This window comes from Poecilia reticulata, chromosome 1, assembly GCF_904066995.2.
Source record: "Poecilia reticulata chromosome 1, P_reticulata-male-v2, whole genome shotgun sequence".
Taxonomy (NCBI): domain Eukaryota; kingdom Metazoa; phylum Chordata; class Actinopteri; order Cyprinodontiformes; family Poeciliidae; genus Poecilia; species Poecilia reticulata.
In genome coordinates this window covers 29,528,057-29,549,335 of record NC_088830.1, presented here as the reverse complement: position 1 = coordinate 29,549,335, position 21,279 = coordinate 29,528,057, and the positions used below count along the sequence as shown (strand labels likewise).

At 37.1% G+C, this 21,279-nt stretch overlaps 1 protein-coding gene across 1 annotated transcript; it reads left to right on the top strand.

Annotated features, from left to right (window-relative positions):
- Positions 1-869: 869 nt before the first annotated feature.
- LOC103471480 (perforin-1-like) lies at positions 870-19,719 on the top strand. The gene is made up of 10 exons (XM_081610917.1): positions 870-976; positions 2,784-3,043; positions 3,179-3,258; positions 9,046-9,091; positions 9,351-9,496; positions 9,582-9,720; positions 9,835-9,915; positions 13,280-13,776; positions 13,861-13,954; positions 17,695-19,719. Exons 2-10 carry the CDS (start codon positions 2,786-2,788, stop codon positions 17,920-17,922), a joined length of 1,569 nt encoding a protein of 522 aa, XP_081467043.1. The 5' UTR covers positions 870-976; positions 2,784-2,785; the 3' UTR covers positions 17,923-19,719.
- The last annotated feature ends 1,560 nt before the right edge of the window (positions 19,720-21,279 follow it).

Here is a 21,279-nt window from a genome sequence, read left to right as displayed (position 1 = left end):
ATGTGTCCTTTTTTTGTTGTCGAGCATCTGCCCCTTTAGTGGTCTCTGCACGGCCCTGAGGAGCAGCATCACACTCTGTTTGGGTCCCGATCTGACAGGACAGAACAGAGGAGTGAACAAGGAGGACGCTTATGAGAAGAAGAGCTGAAGTTGAATTGGGCAGCATAGCTGTAGTCAGAAGCCAAAATAAAAATAAATATTTCATGGTGTTGGATGGATGGTAAGACAGAGGAAAACCCATCAAATGTAGTTCAAGTTAACTAATGATAAAAATAAACTGATGATGAATTTAATGCATCAGTTTAAACGTAAGTATAGCCACTAGCTCTACATTGTAAACTTTAATAATATTTTCTCAAATGTTAATGTCAACTTTGAAACATTATGTCTAGTTATTTTTGTTCAGGCGCAGAAGTTTTACAGAATTAGAGCTGTGTGCTACGTAACTGTTTTTGTACCGCTTATAGCATCAGTTGTCAAGTTGTAACGAAGTAGAAACTATGTAGTAGTTTTTCTGTGCTGCAGCTACACTAAGCAAATTTATGATCTTATATTAATACAAATAATATGACATCAGTAAAATACTTAAATAAATTTTAATTGTCATTAACATGTTTCCCTATTGACTGAAGCTAAATTTAAGTTGCTTTTTTTCATGCATGTTTCTGCTTGGTATTAAACTTTTCCTTCATTGCAGTTCCGGTGGAACTTCATGTTCTACCGGAAGAAAAAGGTTCATTAGAACTGTTTGTTCTGTTAGCATAGATACTTTATATGTAACGCTGCCAAAAATAAAAACTTGAAACATTACCTGTAGTTACAAGAAACAAAGTAACTACATTCAATTGACCTTTACACAATGTTCTGTATGAATCCTTATCTCTCCAGAGCTGCTGCTTTATAAACCACAGTTCTCAGCTCAGCACACTTGGAAACATTGCTTGTTTCAACTTCTTTTCAATCTGCTTTGGAACAGGTAAGACTTTTTTTAATATGCAAAGGGAAAACAAAATTAACTGGGAAAAAGAGCATCTTTGTTTAGAATACACTCCAGCAAATACAAATATTGTGTGTTTATTGAGTTCTAAAAAATGTTTAAAGAAGGCAATTTTATTATGAATTTAATTTCACTTTGCCTATATTAATGTGGTGGAGGTGTGTGGCTGTTCCTTGAAATCAAAGATCTGTGGATCTCCAAAGTTTAATTTGTTGATTGTTCATTGCTGGGGATCAGAATTCTGGAAACCAAAAATGTTGTAGCTACCTCATAAGGTGACATCAAAATTATTGGGAATCACAACTCACTTCGATGTTTGTCTTATTTAATTACTACAAATTGTAATTCATAATTTATTATTAATTAATAAAGCCAAGCTCAGTATCTAATGTGGGAATGAATAAACTTTACACACAAGGAATGATCACTGATATGCTTATTTCTAATCGAGTCTGATAATTTATCAACTAAATAGCCAAACTTAACAGCTGAATTATTATGTGAATAACTTATTTAACTACGGGCATGTAACCCAGTAATTACATGCCAGTAACTACTGGGTTACATGCCACAAAAAGGAATATATTGAATAAGAAAATGGGGATCAAATCAGAATAATGAATCAGCTTCAATGTATTTTTTTCACAAATATCTACTGGCTGAACCTTTAGTGTTATCTAGAACTCTTTACTAATGTTTCACCATCAATAACTGCTGCTCCCATGAACAAATACGCTCTAACTCAAAAATGTGATATTTGCTTCCTCTAACACATGCAAAAATAAAAAATAACTGAACAGAGATACACAATGTAAAAATGTACATAAAAGTTGAAATGCATGTATGATTTAAATGCGTAACTGTTTCAATAAATATTTAGATGTATTTAATACATGGGTATGTAATAATCACAATATGCTTAAACAATATTTAACCAATAAGCCTGACTTTAATTCTGTTCAGATTAAAGTCCTGTGTTAGCAGCATATCCTGAATTTATTTTATCTGTCAGCCAAACCCTCCAAATTTCTATTTTTTATTGGCTCTAGCAGCCTTTATTTGAAAGCTTGACAGGAAAGAGGGTAATGAGATAGGGGGAAGACATGCAGCAAATGTCGCTATGCTGGGAATTGAACCTGTGATCACCAGCATGAGGACTAATGCCTCACTACATGGGTTGTGCTTTGCCGCTGCGCCACCACAGCACCCCAGATCCTCCAAATTCAATGGGTAATGGTGCTATAATCTTAAAATGAATGTCGCTGTAAACAGATGTTTACCCATGAATTAAATACATTTAAATATTTATTTAAACAATTTTGCATTTAATTCATACATGCATTTGAACTTTTATGCACATTTTACATACGTATCTCTGTTCAGTTATTTTAAAGTTTTGCATGTGTTAGCATAACCCCTTCGGTAACACTTTATTTGATGGACAGGAATCATCAACTTTCAAAAAAAATGTCATAATAGTTGTTCATTTTTAAAATTTAAAATGTAATGTATCTTTCTGTTTTATTACATTACTAAATTTTGGTAATGAATTGGTTAATATCAGGTTGTCATAACAAAGACATATTGAATAATGTCAACTTCACATTAAAAGTGTTCATGTCAGGTGTTGTGTCATGTCAGTCTTATGCACACCACTTCAAATAAAGTGTTAACTAATTTTCTTAGATGATGTTGTATAAACAACTCATAAAAATAAGGAAAATGCCATGCATTATGTAAAAATCTATTTAATGTCTTTTCTCTATCTTTTTGCTTCTGACTACAGCTATGCTGCCCGATTCAACTTCAGCTCTTCTTCTCCTGAGCGTCCTCCTTGTTCACTCCTCTGTTCTGTCCTGTCGGATCGGGACCGAAGGAGAGTGTCTTGTTGCTCCTTTTGTACCAGGCCACAACCTGGTGGGGGAAGGTTTTGATGTAGTCACACAGCAGAGAAAAGCTGATGTGATTGATGTGAAGACTTACCTGAGCCCCAGCAAAACCTGTAAACTCTGCACTAACCCTCTTCAAAACGATGCCCTCCAAAAAGTAATTTAAGTACCTTGTAATGCCTTGTTGCTGAAAATGTGCTATATAAATGAAATTACCTTTAAGATGCATAAATAAACAGCTGCACATCTGACTTGAGGGATCAACAATAACGTGATTTTTCTTCATTTTAAGCTTCCATCTTCTGTTGTGGACTGGAGTTACGTCAGTCAATGCAGTCCTGACATCCACAGCAGACTTCACACCTCTCTTAGGTAGAGTATTTAAACCGGATTGTGAACACTGTAAAAGTTGAATCACATGATTAAACTAACATTTACTGAATTTTATTTACATGGTACAATTACATGTTCCAATCAACCGTGTCTGTTTATTGGGCCTTTATGTGGTAGACCAACACATAGTGGATAATTCTGAAGTGGAAGCTATACATGAAAAATGTGGTGTGCATTTTTACTGATATTCTGATACTTATTAATATATTTAACTGCAACCAGTTAGCTTCATAGGTCACCTAAAATAATGTAAAATCTTTTAAAAAATCAATAAAATTTATCTTTATTCTCAGTTAAGTTCACAGTTAAGGTCACACACAACATCATGAAGACCAAAGCAAAAAAATTGGTTAAGTTTGAAGCAGAGTTAAGTTGTAAGACAAAATCCCAAACTTGGGACAAATCATAGAGCATGTCTAGTCTGTCAGCTTAAGGCAGTGGTTCCCAAACTTTTTCTCCTGGGCCCCTCAAGGTGTTTCCAAACTATTTCTGGGCCCCCCTATAGATTACAAATAACTGTCTGGTCGAACGATGTGTGTGAGCGACGGGGAGGTGGATTCTTAGAGACTCCCCGTTATACTCAGTCCCGACTCCAGACGAACAAGGGGGGGAATCAACTTTTTGGGGGGCAAAATGAATCATAGCTGAACATAGACAACAACAGTAGCCTACAAGCTACTTGTTAACAAGCTTAATTTGTGGGTTCACTCTTTGAGGTTGCGGGCCCACCACGATTGGTTCCCTGCCCACATTTAGGTACCTCAAAGGGTATGCACTCTCCCTCGAGATCAGGGACCACCTTGAGCAACAGGGACTATCTTTTATGGTTGGTGCATGGTGTATACGGTGTGCTCCAGGGCGTCACCTCTTGGTTTGTATGTGCTGAGTGTGCTGCGTAGAATATGACTAGCATATTCCAGTGGGTGCAGTTGCTTCATCTGAGTTGGGCCCAGATGGAGCTTGTGGTGTTCTGTTATGTTGGTGTTCATAATCATAGGAGGAGGAAATTTTGGAGTGTTTAGTCACCGGAGGAGGGGGGAAAAAAGAAAAGGAAATTGGTGGTGGTGGGGAGGGGAGTTTTAGGGTTAGGTCAGAAAAAGGGTATGGTTAGGGTAAGGGTTAAGAATTGGTGAAGGTTTAAGGATGTGGCAGGAAGGGGCGCGAAGAAAAGAGAAGGGGGGAAAAGGGGGGGCGATAAAATGGGGGGGGGTTGGTTAGGTTTAGGCAAGAAGGAGGGTGTGGTTAGGTTAAGGGTTAAGGATTGGTGAAGGTTCAGACCTGGTTATATAGTTATGTTATTTGGGGTTCTGTCTGTTCAGGTTTAGTTTTCCAAAATTTTTTTTTAGGTTTTTTATGGTTCTTAGGGTTTTTATGTTTTTATTGGTTTGCTTTTTTTGTTTTTGATGTTGGCCTTTCTTATAATTAGTTTTTATAGTTCGAGTCCTGATTCATTTAGCTTGGGGAATTTAATTCTTATCAAAAGAAGTATCCATATTTTTTGTGTAGATTTTGATTGAGCGGTGCTCTTTTCTAATTTATTATGTAATTATTCCAAATGTTTGTTTTCCTAGAATCCTTTCTTTTCTCTGCTATTTTAGGCTCCTAATCCTCACTTTTTCATTATATTTTGGGTTTCCTGGGTTCTGGTTGGGTTCTAATTTTCCTCTAATTGTAATAGTTATTCCTGTTCTTTATTTTAGTGTTCTCTTCTGTAAGCTTAATTTTAGGTCTGTTTGAGGTGTTTACGTGTTGTGAGTGTTAGCGGGGCTTCAGGTCCAGGTGCTGTATTGATATTAGCTAGCTAATCATCTTTTAGCTAACATTACCTTCATCCAACAGCTTTACTCAACTCAGTCTGTTAGTTTGGGGGGAAAACTGTTAAAAGTTCTTTGGGTTTTGCTGGTTTGCTGTCATGACTCTAATGCACCTGCGTAGCTCTGCACAACAGCAGCAGGTCTCCTTCACTGCTGCATAGATGTAAACCCAGTGGTGGGAAGTAACGAAGTACAAGTACGTCGTTACTGTACTTAAGTACAATTTTCGTGTATCTGTACTTTACTTAAGTAGATTTAATAATGGATACTTTCTACTTTTACTCCACTACATTTTACAGTAAGTATCTGTACTTTCTACTTCACTACATTTCTACAAAACTGTCGCGTTACTCGTTACATCCAAGTCGCATTGTGTTTTTTTTTTCCCGGTTAAAATGTGAAGTTCAGGTACTTAAGGTGGCTCCGTAAAATCCGAGCAATAACGTGACTTAGTGTCTGTTGTCACCCATCGGCTCCCCCTTTACTCGCACGCGGAGCTCCAAGACATGCGCAGTGGTTTTCTCTGAGTGTCAGTAATATAATAGTACGGAAGCGCTGCATAAATCATAAGATATGGCGACATGTAAAATCAGCAGCGCTTCGCTTTCACAGACGGTGGGGACTGTCCAATTTTTAACGTCACTTGGAAGGAAAGCTTAAAGAAAGGTAAGCTCCGTGGACGTGATGCTAGCAAAGCTAATTGTATTGACTGAGACACATGTTGCATCTGCGATGACTGACATGTCGCATATATGGGACAACGCTGTGACCAAAGTGCAATATTGTAATATGGCATTCATGGACGACCCGATTCTTCTGGACGGATCTTGACTAAGTCCTATAGTGCTGAAGCCTCACTGAGAGCTGTTCTTGTAATGCTCTGCGTACACTGCAGTAGCCATTTTATTTCATTAAAATATTTTTATATTTAATTGGTGAATAAATAAAACAAGAACGTAAGAACGCAGAGCATGCTCATTGCTCTTTGTTTTCGTCACCTGTCATGGTGGCGGACATTGCAGTAGGAGGGAGGATGAGAACAGTCACGGTGCTCCTCCTGCTTGGTTACTTCTTGCTTATTGGGCCTTGGACAGTGTTCATAGTTGAGCGTTGTTAATTGCTATGTTTAATAGTGCAGACAATTATTATTTCTGACATTGGCAATATAGGCAACCGCACAGGGCGTTATTTCTTTAGGGATGGCAGGAGACCTCTGTGTATTGTGGCACAGAGATGAAAGCAAAACAGAATGAAGAAGAGTTTGAATTGATACTGGTTAAATGTATTTAAGCTCTAAGCATTTAATATGTAGGTGGGAAAGTGAATCTTTCAGATCAATTTGAGAAGTAATTTTGATAGGTGCACTTAATTTTATTGTCATGTAGCACAGGGTGCTGGTTTTGATTTGGTCTTGGTAATATGGTGGTCCAGACTACAACTCTGCTACGTGGCTCCTTGGTTCCATGTCCTCCTCTGCCAGTTGGATTTCTTTCAAAATAAATGTGTGGCAAAAAAAAGTGAAGTTCATGTTATGTTAGGACAGGAGATGAGATGTTTCCATCCCTGAAATTATGATGCATAGAATCATATATCTAAGTCTAAACTATGTTACAGAATAAACGCAATAAAAACATGTTTTATCTGTGGCATATGATCATATGATTGGTACACTTAATCATATTAGTGATTAGGTAATGCATTCAGCAAGTACTTTGACTTTTAATACTTAAGTATTTTTAAAAACCAGTACTTTTTTACTTTTACTTAAGTAAAATGTTAATGTGGTACTTTGACTTTTACTTGAGTACATTTTTGTCTGTGTATTTGTACTTTTACTTAAGTACATTTTTTGAGTACTTTCTCCACCACTGTGTAAACCCAGCGAGAGCGTCGTAGCGCTCATGTTGCGTTTAAAGGCGGCTCGGAAAAACAGGTTACGACATGTTGACAACGGATTAAACAGTTTTAACTGCTGATCAAAGTGACAGAGGGCACAGATATGGGAAGTGCGGAAGCCCCTACTGTATCAAATTGACAGAGAAATAACAGAGAGTTGGCCGTTCTAAGGTAAAAACCCAGCGCAAACAGCGTTCATTGTTTTTTTTTGTTTTTTTTTTTGTTTTGTTTTTTTCATCCAGATGGCTGCAATGGCGCGCGCCCCACAGTTTGGGAGCCTGTGGCTTAAGGTTGTTTGAGGTTGTGTATTTACTTCTCGCACTGACCATGTTCTGCAGAGCAGGGCAGCCTAATATGCTGTAAAACAGTTTTGCCACATTTAGTTGTGTCTACTAACTACTACATTTAAAAATAGTCTAGTTTTAAATGTTTTAAAAATGTAAAACTATATAAATTTTGTTATAGAGTTTTAACCTAAATGTGCGAGTTTGTGAAAGATAAACTTACTGTAGTAAGCCATGTTAGCATTTTATTAATTTTGTCAAACCTAAAAGAATAGAAAAAACAGAGTTTATAGGTTAGCACTAAAAACACAGAAAGAAGAAAAACACAGGAATGGGAACTATTTCCCAGAATGCTTAGAGGCATGTTTTTGTATCCTGAGATGGACGTGTGTTACATTGATCTGACTTTGCTGTTATTATGGCAAATGTTTATTTTAAAAAGTTGTTATTCTCTGCTAAAAGGTTTTGAGCAGAATTTATTGTGATCTTTATTAATTTCATTAGCAAATCATAACATTTGTTCTAATCAAGTTGAAACAAGAGTTTGAATTATTCTAGTGTAAAAATATGTGGTTACTTTAATTTGATAAGGTGAGTGAAATAATACAGAAATGTATGTTTTTTTTAATTAGGTGAAGGCAGTTTTTTTCTTGGATTTTGTGAAATTATTATTTGGTTTAAATTCCAGTATTAAGTTAAAACTCACAATTCCAGATTAATGCACTAACAGAACTTCAAAAACAATGTTTAAACAACTTGTCTTGTTGTTGAATCAACTTTATGAACTTTAATTTCTGAGTTAAAAGAAATGCAATTTTCTTATTGAATTTCAAATATTTTAGTGTGTGGAGAATTATCCTTTCTCCAGGCTCAATTCCTGATGTATGAGGTTGAAGAACAGGTTGTAAACTGTAAGTCAAAAATGTTCTCTCTAGTCAAACCATTTCTGTGTTTGAAGAGAAGGAGAGAGAGGTTCATTGTCTGTTGCGGCAAGACAACTTAACATCTTTAGTCCGTACATATAAAAACCTGACTCTGACCCTAAACCCGACCTAAATTCAAGTCACTGCTTAGTCTTAAACTTAGTTAAAGACAGCACTTCTTCTGGGGACTTACAAGGTGAGAAATCCTAAAACACACACACATTTATTCACACACACAAAGGGACATGTGCTCGAGGACCATCCTGCAACAATGAGAATCAGTTTGACTGTGAATAACTATAAATAATTAATTAGGAAAATTATGAACAAAATAGAAATGTTGATTAAAATTACCAAGGGAAAAAATAGGCAAATAAATACCCATTCACTAACTTAGAATATTATTGAAAAGTCCATTTGTTTCAGAAGTTTTATCACTATGTGAAACATATTATAAAGAATAATTACACACATATGATTTTTAAAAGCATTTATTTCTGTTAATTATGAGGATTTTGAACTTACAAGTAATGCAAATCTAACATTGAAAATTGGAATAACACAGCAAACCAATAAAAACAGTGTGGGTTTAATGACAAGTGTGTTTTTAAATACTCAGAAGTTATTTTAAAAAGTACTTTTAATCTGAAAACCGAGCTACATATGGAAGCATTTTCTAATTTATTGAATATAACTGTAGCTGATAAATACCTGCCTAATATGTCTTAGGAATTAAAATGACAAAAGTTAAATCAACAATTTTACAAAGCTAGAACGCTTTATTACCTAATGAAAAATGAACTGTATAGATGTTTTATAATAATTTCTTCCTTTAAAATGTCCCAACAGCTCTCTGGTTCAGGCTTACACATCCCAAGATGCCAGTAATTGGACGGTAAGAAACATCTCAAAGCTGAACATTTCAGAATATTTTCAATGCAGCCCTGAGTTTTGATAACAACTCTGATAGAAACCTTGCTGGTTGATTTTCTTTCTTTCACCATTTCATTTCAGTTAATATGTGCTCTTCCAAGAATTTTATCATCTTTTTAGTTTGCATTCAGTTAGAACTGACGTGATTAGAATAGTGATAGAAAAATATGGCTTCTTATTTAACACCTTATAAACTACATGTGTTGTCTGAATCCCATCAGTTTGGCTTGGATGTTCTTAAAAGTCCGGAGTTTGGCAAGTTAGATATGGGAGCAACCCGCTCCAAAGCCTACAAGTTCGCTTCACAAAGGATCAAAGAGGATCGCTACACTTTCAGCATACACAGTGTCACCTGCAACACTTATGGGTAGGATGGAAATTTGACGTTTTTCATTGTCTTCTGACAGGTCATGGTTATTGAAATAATTGTCTTATTTTGTCTTGGTGTCTAGTTTTATATTATCAAACACACCTCCCTTAAGCTTTAAATTCAAAAAGCGGTTAGACCTCCTGCCAAGTCACTACAACAACTCCACTAAGAACGAGTATAGAAAGCTCGTAAACACCTATGGCACACACTACTTCAGAAAGGTGAGAACTTTCTCACACACACACACACACACACACACACACACACACATTGTGAATTAGTTACAGACATTTTTCTGCAGCAAACTATTTTAAACCACTTTAAACCTGTTTTAGGTTAATCTTGGAGGGCGACTGAGACGACTGATATCTTCACGAAGCTGTTTGTCCTCCATGAATGGGTTAACCTCAAGTGAGGTATTAAAAAGCACAGAACAAAACATGTGATAATGCCTATAGTTGAAAGTAAGCAGGTATGGTTTGATATAACCAATTACTTTCCACCCCGTATGGCAGAAAAAATATATTTTTCACATTGTGAATTGTTTCTACTGTGTTGTCCATACAGGTACCCAACAGTACAGTAAAATATTAATGTTTTTATTTGTTTTGGTTTGCACAATGAGGCACAGATGATTTTCGTCATAGTACCGGTAATAATTTAAAACTACTTTCATTATCACTGTTATTATTACTAAATACATTAAGCTTCATAAATATCAATCAATCAATCAAATTTTATTTGGATAGCACATTTCAGCAGCAAGGCATTTCAAGGTGCTTTTCATAATTAAAAAACAAAATAAAAACAGCATGTGACAGTGAATAAACAGTAAAAAAGAGAAAGATATTTTGGAAAAAGAAAAAAAAAGATAAAAACATAATTTTGTTACGGAATTTAAGCGTTTGTCGTCGCCGGACTCCGCCGTCCATTAAACACGGGTATTATCCAGGCCCCAACGCCTAATAGGACAAGGTCTCCAACCCTTCAGCACCAGGCTCCGTCCACCTGTCACGCAAATATTTGCGCTAGGACTTCGCCGTCCTACACAGATTTTTTTGCACTACTTTTTACCTATTAAAGGCACCCAGTGTTTCAGCTGTTTTACAGTTTTCTGGAAGTTTGTTCCAAATTTGTGGTGCTTAGAAGCTGAATGCTGCTTCTCCTCGTTTGGTTCTGGTTCTGGGGATGCAGAGCAAACCAGAACCAGAAGATCTGAGGGGTCTAGACGGTTGGTACAACAATAACAGATCTTTAATGTATCGTGGTGCTAAACCGTTCAGTGATTTATAAACTAACATCAGTATTTTAAAGTCAATTCTCTGAGCTACAGGGAGACAGTGTAGGGACTTTAAAACTGGTGTTATGTGCTCTATCTTCCTGGTTTTAGTGAGAACAGCAGCAGCAGCTTCTGGATCAACTGCAGCTATTTGATTGATTTATTAATCAGACCTGTGAAGACGCTATTGCAGTAATCAATGCGGCTAAAGATAAACGCATGGATGAGTTTCTCTACATCGTGCTGAGACATAAGTCCTATAATCCTGGAGATGATCTTCTGGTGATAGAAGGCCGACTTTGTGACTGTCTTAATGTGGCTCTGAAGGTTCAGGTCAGAGGTCATCACTACTCCCAGGTTTCGGGCTGATCGCTGGTGTTTAGTTGCAATAACTGAAGCTGCGCATTGATTCTAGTTTGCTCCTCTTTAGGTCCAAAGATAATAACTTCAGTTTTGTTTCTGTTCAGCTGGAGAAAGGTTTGGCACATCCACACATTGATCTGTTCTAAGCATCTATTCAGTGATTGGATGGGTTCAGAGTCACCTGGTGACATCGTGATGTACAGCTGTGTATCATCCGCATAATTGTGGTAGCTAATCCTATGTCCTGTTATAACCTTAGCCAGTGGGAGCATATACATATTGAAAAGTAGGGGTCCTAGGATTGAACCTTGGGGTTCACCACATGTGACCTTTGACCTCTCTGACGAGAAGTTTCCGATTGAAACAAAGAAATCCCTGTTCTTTATGTAGGATTCAAACCAGTTGAGCACTGGACCGGAGACTCCGACCCAACTCTCCAGTCGATTTAGTAAAATGTCATGGTCAACAGTGTTGAAAGCTGCACTGAGGTCCAACAGAACCAGCACTGTGGTTCTCCCACAGTCTGTATTTATGTGGATATCATTGAACACTTTTACAAGGGCCGTCTCCGTGCTGTGGTGAGCACAAAAACCGGACTGGAAGGAGTCAAAGCAGTTTGTTATTGTTAGGAAGTTATTTAATTGTTTAAAAACTGCTTTTTCAATAGCTTTGCTGATGATTGGGAGGTTGGAGTTTGGCCTGTAATTCTGCAGTACTGATTTGTTTAGATTTTTCTTTTTTTAATCAGTGGTTTGATAACTGTTGTTTTCAAAGCCTGGAGGAAAACACCTGATGAGAGCGATGAGTTTACTATTTGGATCAGATCATTAGCAATGACAGGCAGGACTTTCTTAAAGAAATGTGTGTGTAGGGCATCCAGACAGCAGAAACTGGAGCTTAATTGACTTATAATTTCCTCTGGGGTTTTATAATTAATTAGTTGAAATTGGGTCATTTTTCCTGCATTTGTTTTGTTTGGGCACAGCATTGGTACTGGCTTTGGAGTGGATGTGCAGATTAATCCTCTGATCTTTTGAATTTTCTTTGAGAAGAAGCTGGAAAACTTGTTGCAGGTGGCATTAGATTAAAATTCAGGCGGCAACATTAGAGGAGGGTTTGTGAGCCTGTCAACAGTTGCAAATAAAGCTTGAGCGTTGTTAGTGTTTTTGTTTATGACATCTGCAAAGAAAGCCTCTCTTGAATGTTTTAGTGTTGTGTGATAGTTACGTAGTCTCTCTTTGTAGATGTCACAATAAACGTGCAGTTGAGTTTTACGCCATCTCTATGGAGATTTCTTCCTACCAGTCACAACCTTCACTTTAATGGGGGAAATGTAATCAATGATATCTGAAAGTTTGCACTGAAAATCATCTACCAATTTATCTACGTCATTATAGCTTAAGGACGAGGAAGAAGAGTAAATTTGATTAAATGTTTCTGCTGTGTTTTCTGTGAAAGTACGTTTTGTGATAGTAGCTTTTTGTAGAAGTGGGTTAACGGATAAAGAACTGTCAAAGATAACAGCAAAGTGATCCGACAGGGCAATATTAGTTACAGAGACATTGGAAATATTCACAACCTTAGTGATAACCAGGCCCAGTGTGTGTCCTTGAGTGTGTGTTGCTTGATTGACATGTTGTGTTAAAACAAAACTCTCTTTTGCCCGTCCGTCTTGGGGGTTGTCAACATGAATGTTGAAATCACCGACAATTATTAAACAATCATAATCAATGCATATGAGAGATAGAAGCTCATTCATTCCGTAAAGAATTTTCCACGTATGTTGGAGTTCTGTACAAAGTTAGTGTCAAAGTTCGTTTGTGGCCTTTTACCTCAATTCCAAGATACTCAAGACGTGAAATTACCCAAAGAGATTTTACTACAGTTCATGGAGTTCTTAAATATTGAAGCCATGCCTCCTCCTTAATAAAAATATGAAGTTTATCACTTTCAACAACCTACTTTAAGTATTTCTAGGTGTGACTTTTTTTTGTTTGTTTGTTTGTTTGTGTTTGTCCATTTTAATTTCCAAGAATTTCTACATGACTATATTCCTCTCTGCTTGTGTTTGAGTCTTTATGCAAATATATGGTGTAAAGCAGCTTTTTGAAAAATGTTTTTTTTGTTCTTTCACTCAGATCAAGACATGTTTATCTATGGGTGTTGCTGTTGGCTTGGGGATGATGAAAATCTCTAGTGTCCCAAAGTCTTGCATTCGTGTCCTAAAAAACCAGGACGTTGCCACTAACTTCAGCTCTGGTCTCTACCAACACTTCACAGAGGTATCAGGAGGAAATGGTTGGTTGGGGGAGTTTTCAATTTTCCAAAATGATTCCATGGGCTACATGAACTGGCTAAAGAGCCTGAAAAAATATCCAGATGTTGTTTCATACTCCCTTCGACCTCTCTATGAGCTCGTGCCAAACGAGCTTCAAAAGGCAGCAGTGAAAGATGCTATTGAGCAGTATTTGAAGGACAATGCTGTGAAAAAATCACTCAAAGAACCACACTGTGAGGGCAAAACCCCTAATGTGGCATCTAACTGCTGCCCTCTGCACGCCTCATGGGGAACTCTAACAGTGAGCATTGTTCAAGGTTGGAAACTATATGGAGATGTTTTTGGAAAAACTGACGGGTGGGTTGATGCAAAGGTAAAAAAACAAAGACCTTATGGAACCTGATGAGCACACCATTTAAATGGCTCCTCTTTTGTTCACAGCTATGCCAAGATGTACTATGGTTCCATACAACGCAGGACCAAAGTGATCGAATCCAATAATCCCCAGTGGAACGCTGAGTTTAATTTGGGCAAGGTCAGTAAATGTTATCATCACAGATTAGCTGAAAAAGCTCAACAACAGACAAACTGATCCATTTACGCTGCTGATGCAGCAGAATTTAAAGAGTTAATACCAGCATCTATTTTTGCAAAAATAAACATTAATTTACCAGCAGTGAGGAGAATTTATTCTTTGGTGCCACCAAAACTATTTGTTAGCAAACATTTCATATTGGGTCAAATATAATTTAATATCAGAAATGTGTTGTAGTTTCCATTTCAGCTAGATGATGTTAAATTATTGATCATGAACTAATCTGTCCTTCAACTTGTGGCTTGCATCAGACAGCAACCACAATAACAAGAAAAGAGAACCTCCCTTTAGGCCCGACTCGTTCTTGTTTCGGTTCTCTCAGAACCAACCTGGGTGTCTGTGGACATGCGGCTCCCACACTCACTGCTCTGCTTAACCTGTTGACTTTTTGTCCAATTGTTTTCTCTGTCCTACTGATTGCTTATTTTTTGTTTTTAAAAACTTGATTGAAATAAATAAATCAAATCAAACAAGATAAATCAAAGTATACAATCAATTCCATTTCTAGATCCAAGCCAGGATGTTGACTCTTTATGTTTTGGGATACTGGGTCAGCACCTACATGAAAAAGAATTTGGTTTTACTTGAATAGACCATGCTAATCATGGTGTTTATGATCGAGTACAAATAAAAGTAAAAATAGAAAAAAAATCTGAAAATATTTGAATAGATACCACTTTACACATATATTGTGTAAACAGACACAGCCTGGCTCAGTGGTCCCCAAACTTTTTGCTGTGAGTGCCACATAACTTTTCCCTTCACTGGTGGGGGGCCGGAGTCAGTTTGTAACAGAAAAAGTGAGACGATTGCAGGAGTGCCTAAATGTAAAAATATATTGTTTTCCAGAAAGCACAATCAAATAACTCTCTCTGGGTTCTTCACAGAAAAAATCCAGGAAGGATTATAGCCCGTATTTTCCGAACTATGAGCCGCACCGGACTATAAACCACAACCCCAAAGTTTTTTTGTTTTTTTTAACCAGTAAACATACACATATAAGCCTCAGATATCTGCCGCTCCAGGTTTTCCACAGTGATGCAGCAGCAGAGGGGGGCGGACACCCCACATTTTAGTCATAACGGGTCAATTGAATATGACATTTATTACATTGAAAAAGAAACGTTGCCAAGTTTAAATTTAATTGAACAGTAACTATAACAGTAAAAGTGCTGATACTTCGTGTCTGCTACTAGCATGTGTTAAATGAAAATGGGCACGTTGTTCTTCTTCTTCTTCTTCTTTAGATTTCAACAGCAGCTTACATCCATTATTGTTGCACTACTGCCATCTACTGGATCCTAATATCTACACCTCAAATTCTCATAATTATTAAAAAAACTGTTAAATAGCATTTCCCCTCAATGCTATTTAACTGATCAACAACATTCTCAAATTTCAATTCCCTATTAAAATCTAATTCCGTTTTAATGGACGCTTTCTTTTATTTTCAATGATTCACTTTGTAATGGTCTCGCTATGGTGTCTTGTACCAAAACTAACCATCAGCCAAAGTCCTTTCACACGAGTCAGGATTAATTAGTTCTTCCTTTATTTCCATGTAGAATGAAGTGAAACTGTCAAAACACAAACAACTCAGGATGAGCTCAGAGCAGCTTACAGATTAAGTGTTTTACATTTAGATACATACATTAGAAGTACAACTGATACAACAACTACCTCAGAATGCTATGAGCGGCAATGCTACGTAACAACCTGAGAAATCTTAGCAACCTGTTAGTTAGCAATGACGTAGCACATAATCAAATCGCCCACAAGTATTTCCAAAACTAATTCAATAAACAAGTTACTTATTTTATCATATGTTAACATAAAGGCTCGTTTTGAAGTATAAGCTGCTCCTTACAGGCATTGCTTCGAAGAACTCGACCTTAAATGTGGCGTTCATAACAGACACGTGTTCATCTGCCAGTGGTGGAGAAAGTACTCAAAAATGTACTTAAGTAAAATTACAAATACACAGACAAAAATGTACTCAAGTAAAAGTAAAACTAGCACATTAACATTTGTACTTAAGTAAAAGGAAAAAAGGACTGGCTTTTAAAAATACTTAAGTATTAAAAATAAAAGTACTTGCTGAATGCATTACCTAATCCCTAATACAATATCATTAAGTGAACCGATCGTATTTAATTTTAATACATTAGAAATGTGCCATTTAATGAACAATGCCACAGATAAAGCATGTTTTTATTATGTTTATGCTCTGTAACATAGTTTAGACTTAGATATGTGATTCTATGCATCATAATTTCAGGGATGGAAACATCTTGTCTCCTGTCCTAACATAGCATAAACTTCACTTTTATTGCCACTAGTGGCATTTATTTTTAAAGAAATCCAACAGAAAGGGGATGGAAAGAAGGTGGGTGGGAGAGGACAGGCAACCAAGGAGCCACGTAGCAGTGTTGTAGTCAAGACCACGTACCCGAGAAATTGATCTGAAAGATCCACATTCCCATAAAACACCTAGATATTAAATACTTAGAGCTGAAATAAATTTAATCAGTAAAGATCCGTCCGGAAGAATCGGATCGTTCCTGAATGTCATATCAATGCAGACTTTGGTCACAGCGTTGTCCCATATTTGCGACACCTCAGTCAACACCTCCACACAATAATTAAGAACATGAGTGACAACTTTTTTTCATCGCAGATGCAACATGTGTGTCTCAGTCTGTACAGCTAGCTTTGATAGCATCACGTCCACAGATCTTACCTTTCTTTAAGCTTTCCTTCAAAGTGACGCTAAAAGTTGGACGAAGTCCCCACCGTCTGTGAAACCGAAACGCTGCTGATTTTATATGTCGCCATATCAATTTATTATATTACTGACGATTAGAGAGACTTCTTCTCCAGCTAAGAGGAAACCACTGCGCATGTCTTGGAGCTCCGGGTGCAAGTAAAGGGGGAGGTGATGGATGACAACAGACACATAAGTCACATTATTGCTTGGATTTTACAGCACCACCTTAAGTCCCTGAACTTCACATTTTAACAGACAAAAAGCGTAACGCGACTTGGATGTAACGAGTAACGCGACACTTTTGTAGAAATGTAGTGATGTAGAAAGTAAAGATACTTACTGTAAAATGTAGTGGAGTAAAAGTAGAAAGTATTCATTATTAAATCTACTTAAGTAAAGTACAGATACACAAAAATTGTAACTTAAGTTACTTCCCACCACTGTCATCTGCTCTACCGCTAGCAAACAACCGTACTGATTAAATAACATAAAAGTCAAGCAGTTCCCTAAAAGTCCAACAGATGGCAGCAATGCGCCATGCAAAACAAAACACCCTCAGTTTACAGGACACACTTCCTGCTAAAGAGCCCCCTGGTGGTTGAAGAAAAATCCACATATAAACCGGAAAATACGTATATGAAAAAAGATCTGAGTGCTCTCTGGTATTGTTCAGGGGGCCGGACCAAATGTGGAGGCGGGCCGGATCCGGCCTGCGGGCCATAGTTTGGGGACCCTTGGCCTAGCTGATGTATTTCATATCTTGTGCTGTTGTGTTTCGGCTAACATTACACTGCATTTATCAACTTTTGAGATGTGTGGAAAACAGTTTTATTTTCTATATCACCTAAATAATTTGACTATGAACGTCAAAATATGCATCTGAATGATCCTCCATTCAAATTTTCTTATGAAGGTTGACACAAACCTGGAATTGAAGATTGAGGTTTGGGATGAAGACAGGAAATCTGACGACCTTCTCGTACAGTGCGGGAGGTACCTGATCCCTGGTAGTCACACTTTCACGTGCAAAGGACAGTATGGAAACGTTGAGGCTAAATACACGTTGACCTGTGGGCCGTATGTCACTGGAGAAAAGTGCAGCCATTATAAACCATCTCCCTTAGTGACAGGAGATTTGTGAGTTTTGGGAATGAAAGCATTTCATTTCATCACATAACATTAACTCACTAAATCTGGTAGAAACTCACAATTTAAACTTAATCGCTCAACTTCATTAAAGACCTAGATAAATGTGTATTTATCATAAAATAAAAAAAATTCAAGATTCTGTGTAACATTTAATCACAAGAAATAACTATGCTTTGATATATGCAAACAGAAATTGTGTTTCCTTTAATGACAATAAAATTTGTGAAATTGCTACAAGTTGTTGACTTTGTATATTTTCGATACATCTTGTATTAGTTGTATGAATTATGTCTTATATGTGTTACTATAAAAGAGAGAGAGACGTAGTTACGTTATAGGACGTGTCACAAAACTATTTGGTCAAGACCTTCTGTATGCAGCAAAGCGGAGAACCAGGGGACATATTTTTCAACCTGATCATCATTTCCTTGCAGTTTTATGGTTAAAATCAAGAGGCGCTGATTAAATGTATTAATTGAAATGATCTTTCAACATGTAGTCATGTTTGAAACAGTGAAGATATCTCATATTACTATTTATTACATAAAAGGTCCAGGCACCACAGTTTCACAGTTTTCCTTTAGAAGACCTTGACCTTAATCCTTTTGGAAGACGGGAAGGGGGGAAAAAATCCTCATTCCGTTCTGGCCTGCAATGATTTATGAAGCAAAAAGGTTTTCCTGTTATTTCTTGACCTAATACTGCACACATCATTATGATTGTTTATTGGAATGCATTTTTTCTAAATAAATTAGTAGGATAATTGTAACTCCATCTCTCTAAGTCTTTGGAATAGGTAGCACAAACCACAGCAGCTTCCAGTCCTCTCAGTTCTACCTTTGAGGAAACAAATCTTTATTTTTAAAAACATCCAGCTTCTCTCGCTGTTTACTCCTATGTCAATAGTGTCATATGTTATCTGTAAAATAACTGTGTACCTAAAGTCTAAAGTCAAACAGTCTGCAAGTCCTTCAAAAAGCAGACATTGTGTGCACAAACCAGCTCTTCAAATTCAACTTCTGTAGCATAAAACCATACTTTGGGATTCTGGAGAAGCAATGATGGAGTCCACTGTACCAACCTCACTCTGAATGTGTGAAGCCAAAGCAGCTATCAGAGTCCAAGAGACTTAAATAAAAAAAAAGTAAGAATAAACCAAACCTTGGCTTATGGTAGAAATGAGTGTAAATTTCTCTAATGACACTGCAGTCGGGCTCGGCAAAATAAAATATTTTTTTTTACTCGGTCCAATGTTAATCGATTTTTTTTCTTGCTCTCTTTTGTAAAAAAGAAATTACTAATGAGAGATAATAATTTCAAAAAGTGTTTTTTATATCAATCAATTGCATGATGGAGTGTTAGATTTTGTTTAATCACAAGAATATTATCGAAATATTAGAAAACTATGCAATTTTACCAAAGAAAAATCTCCAAATTAAGAGAATTAAGCTCTTTAGAGCCACTAAAGATAGGAAAAAGTAGTGATGGGTCCGACAACACCGATGCGTCGGTGCATGTGTCATACCCATAGACCAAACCCCGTGTCGGTACGCGAATTGGTTTCAGCAAGTCATGTGACCGATACAGGAACTGTTTTGAAATGACATTAACGTGCCAAACTGTGTTTATAAGGAAGCGAATTTGTCAATCTGTAAAATGCATTTGCCAAATGAATTCTTGATCTTTTATGGTACAGCATCAACTGTGGAGCAGCCTCAAGACAAATGAAAGGTTTCCGCAGTGTGGGACCATTTTGATCTTATATCGGAAAATAAAGTATTTGTTTTCATTTCCTTGTTTCATCCAGTTCTTTTCAGTTTCTACTTGATCTACCTGAATCCAAATTCAGCTGAAATTGACTCTTAGTTTACTTTTATGTTATGTTCTGCAGGTTGTGTTGCATATGTTTTACAGAACTGTCTTATTTAAATAAATCCACCTCCTCAATACTGAGGCATTATAGGGCCAGGCATGAGAATGAAGTCCCAGATACACCTTGGATAAACTCAGGCACAGCCATTCTACAAATTACTCAATTGGTTTTTATAAATTATTTCATATAAATGTATTGTTTACTTCATTTTTTTCTGGAAATTTGGAAATCTGGAAAGACTTGGAAATTTTGCTGCTCCCCGGGGGGTGATCCGTCAGATAAAACTTCTGCATGTTGGTGTTCCAGCTAATGCCTGAATGTGCCCAATTTGGGTTGTCTCTGCCCTTTTATCGCAGCCTGTGGGATTTTCCCTGACAGGGAATGAGAATACAACCTGTTGAATGTGACAGGTAGCCAATCAGAAAGCGCGGTGACGTAAGAACAGAGGGGTATCCCAAACAGCTGACATATCGTGCAACTTAGAGTCTGGTGGATATCAGAGATGATATGTGGAAATGTTTATTATTATATGTGAAGGTCATTATTATATATGTTTATTATGTTTATTCAGTTAAAAATGTTAACTATGAAAAAACATAGCAAATCCCATCGCTTTTTATTCACCACCTTTCTTTTTGTTAAGTCTTTTATCTATTAAAACGAGTCCACAAAGTATCACTATTGCTTCTACATCGTCATCCATGTTTGGTTATTCTAAATTCCCGTATGCTATTTTGGGGGTTTTACTGGATTATCCTCTGGAATTGGAATGTTCGTGAGTGGAATTGGTTTGTATGTGGTGTGTTGCTCCTACCTTGTGGCTGGACATACGAACCGATCAAACCTATTGTACTTTTATCAGCTCTGTGGTCACAGAGGTTTGGAGAATGGCCGACAATTCTTAAATTTTGCCATCTAAACCAGACTTAAGACTCACAAGCTCTACTCATCTCCTCTCGACCACTGCCCAAACGCTCTCTGACTCTAGTCGCTATGGTAATGTTTACATATCCCTTCAAAATAAGATACAGATGTGCAACAAAAATGAACATTTTACTTTTGTGAAAATTTTAACTCATTTTAACGTGACTAACAGGAGCCCTGAGCCTGTTTCTATGCAATGAGACTGTTCCTTCTGGGAGTAATTCGAGACAATGACACCCGAAGTGTTGCTTATATGCACAGGGTGCTTGGTCTCTATGTGGCGAAGAGGTTTGAAGCTTCATTGCCTCTTTAGCAGCCGGTCGCCGCATGTTACGCAGAGCGGCTTGTAATGTGGGACTCACCTACCGGTCCGGGATAAATCCATTCTCCTGTCTCTTCTCTGGGCCTTTTCCCCTTTGCAAAGAAACTTTCCAAAGACATCTGATCTGTTTCTTACTCATTTTGCTGCTTGTGGGCTTAATGTTGGCGCCAAGTAATAGAGAGAATCTGGTTAAGGATTTTCAAATAAAGATCCTCCAGACTCAAATAATA